We start from the raw sequence: 14,566 nt of genomic DNA on the forward strand, positions 1-14,566 counted from the left end.
TAACTTAATATTGTCAAATTTTTAATTTTTAAAAATATATAATAAAAAAAGGTGGGTAAGTGGATGTCGCTCTGCTGTACAGTAGGTTACAAGTGGGTCACTGTAATGGATGGTATTAAATTTGAATTCAATTATATAATACAATATATGATTCTGAGCGAAAGTCAGCCTACGATATTACCAAGTATATTTGATATTATTGTGAATAAAGTAATTTATATATAACCTATTTACATGGAGCCTTGTTTTCAATGTTCAATCCTTAGCTATAAAAGTTGAACATTTTTAACTACAAAATAATTAAAATTTTGTCAACATTTGAACTTAAGTGCTTATAAAAAAAATTGTGCCTATGTATTTTTAATAATTTCAACTGCTATTGTAATAATATATCAGGAGCCTTGCATTAATTTTTCACGCTTTTTTACCCAACAAATAAAATTTTATTGATATTTATAGAAAAAAAAACTAAAAAAATTGAAAACTTACAATGTCTGTAAACAGCTCAAAAAGAGTCAAATTTTTTCAAAATTTTATCGTGTATACAAAATGCTAATCTAAACATTCAGTGAAAATTTCTAGTATCTACAGTCATACGTTTTTTAATTATAACAGAATAAGAAATCGTTACATGAGAAATCGAATGAATATCAAATGTTGTAAAAATATGAATTTCAAACGCTCATAAAAATTTAATTTGATTTTCTTGTAGACATTTTTTATTTGATAAAGGTAGATAAACTTATGGATTATCTTGTATTACATTTTCAAATCTTAGATTTAAAAAGAAAAATTTTTATGAATTCTCAACTTAAAATAATTTGCTAATTTTCGTGATTTTTCCGTATTTTGTTAAGATTTGAACTTAAAATGCTTATAAATAAAAACTTATCTCGAAAACAGATTTTGCGTAAAAATTCCCGTTTTTCCTTAATTTTTCTTTTGTTTTTCACGTCGCTTTTGAAAACTACTGGGAAATGTTTACTTTGACGCCCTAAAGTACCAACTAGATTCACTTTCTTATCAGAAAAGTTACTGTTAAAAAAAATCCAAGCATTTTTACTGTCCTAAAAGGTGATGACAGACACAAAAATAAAAAAATAAAAAAAAAACACATCATTATAAAATCAATACATTCATCGCTTCGCTCAGAATTTAAAACAGTTATTATTTAAATGATGAATTTCAATTTATTGTGTATAATGATGTATTCTGTTTATCGATTTTTAATTAAAATAAAGCAATTTTAGAGCAATGAATGTATTGATTTTACAATGATGTGTATTTTTTTTGTGTCGTAGGTACACGATAATTATTATCCTTTGATTTTAAACTTCAGTATCTTGTTTGAATCAAGCGCTGGGAAAAACAAAAAAAAAAAAAAAATAGGGAAAAACGGGAATTTTTACACAAAATAGGTTTTGACAAAATCGATTTTGGTTTTTGTTGTAACTCTAAAACAAATGACCTTAGATACATGACAATTTCACTAAATATTTATATTAGCATTTTCTATACACCATACAACTTTTAAAATATTTTGACTCGTTTTGAGCTGTTGACGGACATTTTAAATTACAATTTTTTAAATTTTTTTTTCTATAATTTTTAATAAAATGTTATTTATTGGGTCAAAAAGCGTGAAAATGTAAGACAAGGTATCACGTAAATAGGTTATATATAAATTACTTTATTCACAATAATATCATGAAATATACTTATTAACATCATAGGCTGACTGACCGTATTCGCTCAGAATCGTTTTTCGTATGATATTATATATCAGTGAATTCAAATTTGAACCATCCATTACAGTGACCCACTTGTAATTCACGTACAGCACAGCGACACCCATTTGTTCAACTTTTCAGAGTTGGGTATTAAACATTTGGTATTCATCATAATGCGTGCATACCTATATATTGTATAAACACGATTACACAATTTTAGTTTTAAAGTATATACATTTTTTATTGAAAATAAATTAAACATACACAGTTATACCCAGATTTTTTGCAAAAGTTAACAGAACACCTTAAAAAAATTACTGGTAATGAATGTTTGAACTTTAATATAAGTCCTAATTTCAATACATGAGAGATTGGTATCTATATTTAACCGTGGTAACGCAGAATTAGTATGAATTGGTGTCAATGATGTATTATATATTGCAAAAATGAGTAAATTGATTAACTTAATGTAAAGTAAATATTAAACGTAGGACATTGTGATAGCTCGATTCCATGTCATATTGCAAAGGTAATTATTATTGGGCAAACCCCTTACCATTATATAGTATCCTTAAAATATAACCGTGTCTTGAGGGCTTTTGGCAACACTGATTGCGCCTTCGGTGGGTCCTGGCGGCAGCTGCGGCGACCACAGTAGCTTTAGCAGCTTCGAGTCAAGTTGTTGGCACCGCTCATGACTGTGCTTTTAGTTAGTCCATGCACATTATACCCATCTCTTCTGGCAATTTTCCCAAAAATAGTTATTCTTTAATCATCACTAATAATTTCATTTTTTTTTAACCAACTTAACACTTTTCATTGGCACTGTCACGTGTATAATTTTTCTACAATAGTAAAAAAAAAAATTCGAAAAGACTGGTGAGTGATATGTAAATATTATTAAATACTATTTTATTTCGCGCCATTGTATATTATTTATAATTTTAAATTTATTTCACCGTTATAATATCTAAACAAATTTGATTTCAAATTACATTTTTATTTTGTTTTAATATATTTATAGCTATATCTAATATGTTTAATATTATCTGAGAATATTAACTATTAATATTAATACAATAAACTAACTGTTACTTGAGGTGTATGAAAATGATTTGTACACTATACAAAATACAAATGCAATGTGTTTATACCTTTTATGTTATTATCTTATAGTTATTCATTCTCTTACGGTAAATATAATAATGTTTTTAAATCATATATTATGTTGATTAAAGTTTGTTTTTATATATTAGATAATAATTATAAATTAAATTATACTAATTATTATACTTCTGAACATTTTGTGAATAAGTTTAAAATACGTTGCTATCATATTTTCATTTTTGAACCTAATGAAACTTCGATCATTTATACATAATATTACACACACACACACACACACACACACACTAACCTACCTATCGTGTTTTAAAAATTATGTAATTATGTTTTCTAATAATTAGAGATATCACTACTATATTAGTATCTAACCTGTTGCTTTGTGAATAAAAGTATTGTTGTAAATAAAAAGAAAAAATATGTATTTTATTGTCTTTGTGAAGAGTGAAGAATAATAAAACTATAAATGCGGCTTATTGAAAAGTCACACGCAATAAAATCGTTATACTTATATTTCTTGAGTGAATATAATAGATTAAATAAATATAAATAGTATATAATATATGAATGTTTCTAATAACTTAAAATTATAAAAAATAACTTTTAAACAAATAACTATTGGAATTTAGTCTTTGACTTTCCCAGGAAAAAAAATAGCTGGAATATAAGAAAAATGTTTAGTTTTATTTTGTAAAGAAGTCTTTTATTTATGTGTTTAAAATGTGTAAAGAGTACTGGAGACTATAAAATATATTTTTTACGAACGGTATAGAGTTGTTATGACGTATTGTTTAGAGCTTTTGGCCTGCACATGATAAGAAGTATTGTCTAATATATTTTCTTTATTGTGATTCATAGTCTTTCGTATCCTTATAAGTTATTGTAAACATTATCCATTGAAGGAACACCCGGTGGTTTTTGGCATAGTTCCTGAAAAAACTGAAATCTAAAGCTTACCAAAAAGACGTCTTAAAGGACTAATTAAGTTTCTTCATCCTTTGTTTTTTTATTGCACTCTGTTCCGACTGGACAGAGACAGAGAATAAAACTCACTACTCGACAGAAATTAAACATTTCCACCACTTTAATTTCGGAACCAACCGCATTTTACCCACTTATCAGAATTAAATCCTCCCTGGAATTCTGTTGGCTGCAATTTCAGTAGACAAAAAAAAATTAAAATTAAATTAAAAACGTGACGGGCCGTGTTTTAAAAAAATTATCATTGTAAGTTATTATATTATGATATTTGAAGTTTAAATGTGTATTAAAGGCATGGATAAAAGTCATACAATGTGTTATAGACATAAGTATTATATTTTGTAACCAGATTTAGTACTTACTTTAAAATTGAAATAATCATGGTATGCTATAATTTACAAACATAAATTCCTAAAATAAAATATTATAATATGATACTGTTTTCTCCCTAGTTTGTTATCATATGAGAATTCTGGACTTGAACATTTTTAGAGTAGTGTATGTGTATGAAATATATTTTCATACACAAAATATATTTTAGTGAGTATAATATTTTATAAAATTATAAAAAAAGTTGAATGTTTAAGTGTATAATATTTTATCTTGGTCACTTTGGCGCAGGCAGCAGTCCATTTTTGTTGTTACTTTAAACATTCAAGTTAAATATTAGATGTAACAAAATAATATATAACAACAGTATAGTAACTTTATGCACCTCCGTGTTACGAGCAATAAATCATTTATTGGCAGAGAAGCAAGTAAAAGGTAAAATAAATCAAAGTTTGTTTTGTTTTTGTTAAATTTAACAATAACAAAGGGCCAGTTCAATTGTTAAATCATTGTAAACATTCCAGTTGAATATTTAATACATATCATATGCTATATTTAATAAAAAACTCTCATAATATGATTTTGCAGTTTATTGTACTGGGACTGTTGGTTGCATAATGTATTTAACTACGTATAGAGGTCATTGCATTGAAAGGGTGTTTCCATTAAACTTAAAAAGCTACTTTTTCCTATCAATATTAAATTGCATGTGTGTTTATTTGTTCGACCTATTTAAACATTATTATAACACATTTTAGATGCAATTTTAAATATAGGTTAGTATCCTCTATAGATAGATTTACGTGAGGAAATTGTATTAACTTTTGATTTTGAAACTAACTTAAGTTTGATAATTTATTGACTTCATATTAAAGTAGAAAATATTTTTCTTAAAGTTTTTATATAATAATTATGTACAATGTACTCGTTAATTAATTATAGCTATTTTAAAGTTTTGATGAGAGATTAGGTAAATTCAAACATATAATATATTGATTGGTTACATATACCTATATTCTACTTCTGCTGTCTAAATTCTGATTGATTATTATTATAAGTAAACTATTGCCTTATACTTATTGTTTAAAGCTAAATATTTTATTTATTTTTTATGTATCGCTTATATAACTAACGAATTTATCGAAACAATTTTACTCTGAAGAGTAAAATGTATTAAATAAAAATATATTTATAGCATACTTATATTTTGTAAGGGTAATTAATATTATTTTTATGTTTGAAAAGAGTCAGGAATAAGTATGACAAATCGAAAAGAAGGTTCGTTTTAAAATATAGTAAGTGGTTTATAGTTATCGGCTTATTTTATAAATACATACCTACTTACAATTACCTGTAGTAACTGCGTAAGCCGTAAGGTTATAATTTATATATTAGATATTCCTTATTACCTATTATCAAGAGTTTAGTTATCAAAAATTTTAGGTTTGTGATAATAATTTAACAACTTAAGTTTATTATATATGGTCCAAACGGGCATAGGAATGAAAATAGGTACTATCAATTATATTATTGTATTCTTGTAAATGATAAAATAAACATTTTTTTACCATTCTGAAAAATATTTATAAAAAAAATTGACTTTGGGAATCGATTGGTATATTATCACCATTTATTTGTAATGTTGTTTTGAAGCTCTATATAAAAGATTAAATACATGAATAGGAATATTTAGCTTCTAGTAGGTAATTCGATTTCTAAAATGGATAAAATAATTTAACGAGTCTTATGAAAGTAATATTATTTGTACGATTTTCTAAAACTGTAGGTAATATTAAAATGTTATGTTTAATAATCGTTTGTTCTTAAAGTAATAAAGTATGATGAGGTTGTATCATTCGGTCTGCGCTCATCGATGAAATTCAAAATATAATACCGAATTAATCTGTTTTAATTAAGTTATATCTTGCGAATTTTATTAAGATAACAAAGTGGAAATAGTTTTAGTGAAAATATAATTAATTAATTCTAATTCTTTATGCCTGCATTAAAAAATATTTTAAAATTAGAGTTGAATTTAGGTTTACGCGTGTTTAATATGTATTTAATTCGTCGTGTATATCATTTTTAATATATTATTTGAGAGTAATATTATAGTGACTATAGCAGAATTTTTTTTTAAACGTTCGTGATTCATATTGATTATGTCCAAGGCCTCGTATTTCGGTATTTTGCTATTTCGGTCATATAATATATTGCAAGGTAATTTATCTCATTTTTGATTAATTGGACTTTTATAATTTATTTTCAACTATAGCCATGGCGTGCAGATGATATAACTATAGCTGTGTACATAAAAATCCACATTGCATTAAAACGTACCGCAATCTTTAAACATTTTTAGTTATGCCAAACCACCCACAATCGTCGACGAATTATTGGTAGGTATATACGAATTAAAGTTGCCATCGACGTATTACATTTTGCGCATTCGATCGTGTCAGATTGGATGGAATCGGATCTGCCGGACGGGTGGACAGATTTTAACAGTTCCTTTTATTTTTAATATCGTTTTCGTCCTCTCATATTAATATTATTATTATTCATCGTGTTTTAGGTGACCCACAGGCCATTAAAATATTGAATCGAGCAACGAAATAATTGGGCGGTGGCCGCCGCCGCCGATCGCTCCGGTCGTCCTTGTCGTGGACGATGACGTGCCGGGACAACTGGTGCACCGGGGCGGACCATCGGGTGGCCAGTGCGTGTGCTGATAGCGTGCGACGACCGGGAAAACAGCGCAAACAGCAACGACCTCGCCGTCAGGGGCAACGACAGCGGCTGCAGCAACAGCTGAGGCAACAGCGGCGGCAGCGGCAGCAACAGCAGCAACTGCAGCAACGGTGAACGATTGGGGGGCCACCGTGCAATGGCGACGCCCCCCGACAGCCCGATCATCGAAGAGGCGACACTAATCGAGCTCGAGGAACAGCTGAACAACACGTCTGCGTTTCCGCACCCTAGGCCCGTCGCCCTAGAGGACCTGTGCCGGCAGACCAAGTTCACCAGACAAGAGATCCGCATCATGTACAGGGGATTCAAACAGGTTGGTGGCGATTTCGTATATTTTTTGTTTTAATTAACTGTCTGTTATTCGTCTCGTGTACGTCCGACGACCCACGTGACATTCCCCAACACGCCGCCAGTCGATTTTTACATCGAACTACTACTGGTGGCGGGCCGACCGCTATATATTTACCTATTTGTTATTTTGTTATAATATGTGGAAAACACGATTGAAAATGAAACCGTTTTATAATAAAAATTTTTTTTTCATACTTAATGCTTAAGATTATTTGAAAATTAAAACAATAAACGGGGGTGGACCCGTACGCGGAAAGGCATGGAGTGAAGCGTCCCGAATTCGTTATAATTGCGTATCCCACCCCCATCCAACCACTGACACACGATCAAAATCATATAAGAAGATATTAATTATTAGCGTAGATTATTATTTGCATAATAACAATAATAGCATTTACGGGAAATACTAGTACAAACGACCAGAGCAATTATTATCTATTTTGCGTGTAAAATAATAAGAAGTAATGCCAGTATTGAAATATAGATTTTCGTCGATGTAAAGTGAGTATCAGTATTCCTACGAGACATATCGTATGTTTCGGAAGAATTTATATTATATTTTCTTATAATTATTATAATTTTTGTTTGTTATAAATAATAAGCATATTTCCATGTAATTACGAGCGGGTTTCGTTTTTTCCATAGTTGTGATAATTTGGCTTTATTTATGATTGTCCTTGAGATCTAACGATAACTTCTCTAGCCTTGAAAAGGTTGTTTAATGAGTTATGATATATTTATACTTGTATTTTTAAATATACAATTAACATTGACTGTGTTTTATAACGAGTACCTAACCTACATTTATTCAGTTTTATATTAATATAATAAAAGTTTAAAGTAGGTTATGCAAAAGTTATAGGTAGTATCGCCTATATATTATCCAAGTACTGTTATAATGAAAAATCAAAGTTGTCCATAAAGTATTGATAATATTGTTGGTTTAACTATTCCGTTATAATATTATAAAGGTACTGCAGCGTACAATAATAAAACAATATTATCCATAATGTAATAATTTTGTGATCGTGTTTAATAAACGTGGATGGTTGTGTCTTCTTTGTGCTCAGCCTGGTACTAAAAAGTATGTTACATATTTTGTAATTTTGGCGGAGGACTTCTTTAATGAAATGTTTCATATGGCACTATTACTATCCCCGCTTAACCAATACACTTATTGTATTATATCCAGTGGATATTTTGTCTATATATTACGTTTGCAGGTATTACAATTTTACTAGAGTATATTAAAACAAAAAAACCAATTACTAAACCTAAATGAAAATAAATAATAATAGTATCTTTGTGACGTCGTGATATGAGTTACTTTTAAAGGGATATTTTTAATTTTAATTGATAATTATTATTTTACGGTACACGTGATTTTAATTTTACATGGGTTTACTTTGCTTATAGATATTGTAATTTTTTTGATGATTTTCGTTTGAAAGCAGAAGTGGCCAACTAAATTCGAACATCATTGGACGACGGGTCGGTTCATTAATAAGCTTAATTAGCGGTCATGACAGTTACTCTTATACTGTTTCAGTATGTGAGTGTTTAGTACTAATGATGTTTAATCAAGTAGGTGTACGTCGTTCATTTTCACTTTTAAGTGCATAGAGTGTGTTGGGAGGAGGAGAGGTGGAACTGCCCTCGTCATTTTTCACTGGTAGGTGTTAAGTCGTGGTATACACATGGGAAAACTATGATGTTACAAATGTCTGCGCTATTTTCTGTCAAAAGAACCTATAGATTCCCATTCTTATTTTGTGTTGTACTGTTTAGTTCGTTCTTTCTAAAGGAAAAAAGAAAACGAGAAAAAGAGTAACTGTGTGGAAAATAATGTAACATTTTTAACGAGTGAAAAATAGATATTGCCGACTGAAAATGACCTTGAGTCAAGTAATTAACATTTTAATGCTGGAAAAATCTCATTTGACGTACATTTTAGGTACTTTGTAAGTTTATTCTTAGACAGTGGTAAACAAAATGAAACAGTTGTAATAGCTTATAATACTATTTTTTTTGTGATTATTATTAGTTTAACAATTTAAAATATAAATATACCAATACCATACTCGTAGTTTGTATTTTTACAATTGATAAACATTATTGTTAGGAAATAAACCAGCCTTAATTTTTGGGTTAGTTATGTTTTATATATATATATATTTTAAATGTTTTTATATAGTTTAGTTAATATTAACCATAAATTAGTCAGATTTAATTTAATCAGTTCTTTATATTTCATTATTTTTGGTATTTTTTAATACTTTGATTAGTATAATATTACCACGGTTTTATTTTAAGTTGAATTTTCATATATTTTTCTTGCAAACAATTATTTTTATTTTTAACTGTAAAAACTAAAATAATCACAATAAGAATCATAACAAAATACCAAAATTGATATTTTGGAGTATTATTAATTTCTATAGATATTATTTGATATTTAGAAATTAAAAGCTGCTTTTAACAACTTGTATTATCTGATACGTTTTTTGATTAAATATAACATACTTATGACCCATACTTTATTACTATAGCTATTATAATTTAGGTTAAGTTAACATTTGATATACTTTTTACATTTATTCGTACATTATTTATTTTTGGAGTATCCTATCATTATAAATATTATAGTTATTATTGTTATTAATTCAATTTTCAATCTTATTATTTTTAAATTTACTGTTTCAAGCTAATATTTTTCGTCACTTAATATGAGTTTATTAATTTTTAGATTTAAATTATAAAATATATTGCTTTCGACAACGATATTTAAAGAACACAACAAATTGCTAGTGAGATAATTTAGTTTCACATTCTATTGGATATAAAATATTATATTTTATGGACTTTTTTTCTTAAAAATAACTGATTTTTTTTGTGTTGTTTTTATAATAAAATATATTATACGTAGTATTTACGTATGTATCTACGTATTTACCCATACATTTCAGATTAATCCTGAAATTTTCATTATAACACACCCTTTAGATTTCTTATTTTGTGTACACTGAAAATATGTACAACTGACAGGTAAACATAATATATATTCATAAATCATGAAAACAACTCGGGTATAACATTGTGTAAAGAATAAGAATAAATATGTTTAAGTAATAAAGTGTGTGAGATACATTTCCATATCATAAACTAACAATATTTTCTAATAATTTATTTATTCATGTATTTTTCGTGATGTTTGAAATATTTTTTTTGTTTTTTTGTACAATTATGACGTATGACATTCTACCCCACTTATATTTGTTTAGTGACACAAAATACGATACATAGGTACAATTTTTTTCTGAACACCTACTACAACAATCATGTAATTACACTTCTATAGAATGTATTTTAGAATAAATGTAATAGATATATTCAATGAAAGTTCTGAAAAGTGATTCATGATGATGCATGTACAATTCTTTTTTTGCGATGGGGTATTATAGTTTCCATTAACCCATCCGACTAATCGGATATAATTAATGAATTGCCTTATACATTTCTGCGTGTATATCAGTACTTTTTAGATATATAGATAATAAACTTTATATGCGAGTACGTGACCATACATAATGAGTAGGGTCGGGCATTTGTGTGACTTTTTTTTGTACCCTTAAACATTACTGTCCTAGTGCAAAATTTCAATCATGCCACATTGAGAGTGGCTTTTCATATCAAAATAATATTTTTACTATGCATATAAAAATATAAATATATTGTGGAATATAAAACGCCTGCTAGCTGTTACAATATATATAATATAGCTAGTAAAATAGAAAATAAAAAAATGTAATATCTTCTGCTTGAACATATCCGTATTGTTCAGGGCGTGTTTTATTGTATTCTAGGTAGTTTTACGGTAATTATATATTTATATGTAATATTATTTCAGTTACTTTTGTTTTAAATTTATATTAGAAACGCGTAAATATAAAATAGGCATGAAGTTGATAATGAGTATTATTAACACAATTAAAAAAAAACCCTAATAATTTTAAAAATAATTGCTTGCTTAAACATAAATTATTAATGAAATGCATTAACAAAATATTATAGTTATGCAATACCGGGAAACCATTATACGACCGTAATATTACGTGGTGTAGCTATAAAGCCTACTCTGAACGCCGTGTGATCATAATTTTATAATTAAAATGCATTTTTATTTTACTTAATATTATACCATTTATTTTGTTTTGTATTTTTATTTGTACGTAGGTATATTATTATTTTTTTTTGATTAATATCGTTATATTTTTGTAATTACATAATATAATCTATATTATTTGAAAAAAAAAATTCAAAGTAATACGTGAAACAGAACAACATATATCTACCATATCCACCAAATTTATTAAATAACTTTCACACATGTGACATGGTAAATTTTGTTTCACGAAACCAAAATTATTAATTTAAAAGCACAGTTATTGGAGTATAGGAATCTACTGAACAGAAAACTTTAAGAGCAGAACTGTTTCTACTTTCTATGACTTTATGGAATTATACTTTCCTTTTATACTCATTAGCACTTTTATATGTGTGATAAAATACTGAAATATAAATTATATATTCTATAAATACCCAACTATACAGTATTATAATAAGTTAGAGTAATTTTTTTTCTAGGTATAAGTCTATAGTTTTGATATTATACTGAACTGGAATTGGTTGTAATATTACGCACGTGATAGACAAAGATGACAATCTTGATGGGTTCAAAGTGGCGTCCACTTTATAATTTATATATGTTCGTGGATTTAATACACAGTAGTAACATCAAACAAGCCCTTCACACTTCAACTTTGTCATTATAAATCGTACTGAAATCAAATGTTACACATATTTTGTGGTCGGTTAACATCATTTTGTAAGGTTAAATTATTGAACGTGATAGTAGCAAGCAAATGGTAGGATATAGTTAAAACATTTAAAACACAATAAATATTTGAAAATTCTTAAGATTTAAAACGATAGTTAAAATAAAAATTGATGGGATTTTAAGTAAATTAAAAATAGTTACACTGAATTTGTTATTCTATAATTCAATGAAATTCAAAAATTGAATAGTGAATACTAACATATTTTGTTCCTGTCATTATTCATTATCCAGAATTTAAAAATGTAACTTTATTTCTATATTGTGTAATTTATGACTTGAATGTAAATTACATTACTGACTGATTTCTAATTATTGCCCCGGGTTATTGTAAACTGTAATTGCCGAAGGGACGAACGCTTTCATTCAAATGACACGTTTCACTAGAGTTGCGAGTTATGATTACATAAATGCATTACATTTTTTTGTTTCGTTTAAAAATAGGTATTTGTGATTTTATTGCGATAGCCTATTTCCACTTACTGATTTAATAAAACAACACATTTATAATTCTCATAGGGTTTTTAGGATTCGTATTTTATTCAAATAAACGAAAGTTAATCAAAATAATAAATTTGTTGAAATAATAGAATAATAATGATTGGTGTATAATCTAATGATCTTAGTATGTTACACGTTGGTGCAAATCAGTGATCACAGTGGAGCTTGTTAACGGATATTCCGAACAGAGGATAAATCTAAAACCGAAAGAGGGCCGATTATCGTATTTCCGATCGGATGTCCGTCATGTGAACCATAGATTCCACAGGGGGTGACCTGACGTTCAATATATATTGTAACGACAGCTATTTGACGTATATTGACGGAACGTTGAAAAATGATACTTCCTATTATCTCTGCGACCCGTGATCATTAATAGATAAATGTTCTTTTGTTACACTTTGCGATTGGACGAGTTTGATCCCTTTTCTATTGTTTTTGGACTTTTTAAATACAAACTAGCTTGGAAAATCATGGGACACTTATATGGGACACCCAACTCGTTAACTTACCATTGAGTTTTAATTTTGCGAATATAACTGTTCATTTTCGTACCTAAGCTGTTTCATAAATTAATGAGTTAAATATTACGTACGTTTTGAACTAACAATATGTAAAAAAACAATTTTCGTTTAATATATAATAATTTATTTACATAATATATAAAGGATTCGCTGTTTGAATGATCATAAATAATTTTAGCGTTGATATTTTCTTTTAAAATTGTAATGAAAAATTAAAATAATAATAATTACATTTTTAATACAAGGTAATACAATATACATTTTTTTCTTTACCAATTCTTTATACTTATTTATTATAATATTTAAAACATTAAGCATTTTGATGAACATTACATTTTAATATGTTTAATTTTTACATACAATTGTGTGTATATTTATCCCAATTTAATAAAGTTTAGTTTATAGAGCTAAATTTAATAATTCCAATTTAATAAAGTTTAGTATTCATTGAAGTTTAGTCAATCTTTTTAAAGTTAAGTTTATAGTGCCATTAAATTTTTTAATAGTTTCTGAAAAATTAAGTCTTCTTAAGAAAATATGTTTTTATGTAAGCTAAAAAATCTGAGGTTTGTAGTAAGGTAGACATTATTTCACTGTTATAATAAGACCAATAAATTGTCAATTTTATTATAAAAAATACAAATAAGTAAATAACAACTGGAAAATAAACACGATTGTTTTTAAAGAGGGGATGAAAAGTATTGATTAGACTTCAGGGGTGTGTACTATCAGTGTCATTTTATACTCAATATAAAACTTAATAATAAATACATTTTGTGGGTACTTATATACTAAATAATTTGTAGGTATATTTTATGAAATAATAATTGACGATCGATGTGTTGGACAATACATTTTGTTTGTTATTGATTTAATTTAAACTTAAAAACTATGTGAAGCGTCAGTATGGTCTCTTGTGTTATTATCATTACTTTTTTATTCACACGTTAATGTAATTTGATCAAAGGGAATACTGGCGGCTGGCGTGACCCAATAAATTGAAATATTACGTCCAATGGGAATCACATTAAAAAGTATAATGCGCACTTAACACGTAAACGAAGCACACGAACGGTTTCTGGCGTTTTTTAACCACCTGCATAGTGCACCTCACGCCATTTGATGATTTTATGCAAATTAGGAGGCCAGTGTAATAATAATAAACTCTCCCTTCCAACGCCTTTATGGTTTATAATACTAGACAGATATTGATTTTTCATTTTTGTTTTATCAAAACAAAATATCTAATGTCAAATAACTTAAGGATAGTGAAACTATAAAATAGTAGTATTACGCTCCTCCAAAACCTAGAAAAGATATAAGTGTATTGGTTTAATTTTCTTTACACGGCTATATCTAACAGGCACTATTAATTCATGAAG

The 14,566-nt window shown here is 27.5% G+C and overlaps 1 protein-coding gene across 1 annotated transcript in view; it reads left to right on the forward strand.

Moving 5' to 3' along the window:
• The first annotated feature begins 2,399 nt into the window (after positions 1 to 2,399).
• The window catches only part of LOC132943150 (Kv channel-interacting protein 4), a 45,831-nt gene continuing 33,664 nt past the window's right edge, over positions 2,400 to 14,566 (forward strand). The window contains exons 1-2 of the mRNA XM_061011994.1: positions 2,400 to 2,609; positions 6,739 to 7,227. Coding sequence (XP_060867977.1) covers positions 7,051 to 7,227 — 177 coding nt within the window. The 5' untranslated portion in view covers positions 2,400 to 2,609; positions 6,739 to 7,050. The remainder of the gene's footprint in view (positions 2,610 to 6,738; positions 7,228 to 14,566) is intronic.

This window comes from Metopolophium dirhodum, chromosome 4 (assembly GCF_019925205.1).
Source record: "Metopolophium dirhodum isolate CAU chromosome 4, ASM1992520v1, whole genome shotgun sequence".
NCBI lineage: Eukaryota > Metazoa > Arthropoda > Insecta > Hemiptera > Aphididae > Metopolophium > Metopolophium dirhodum.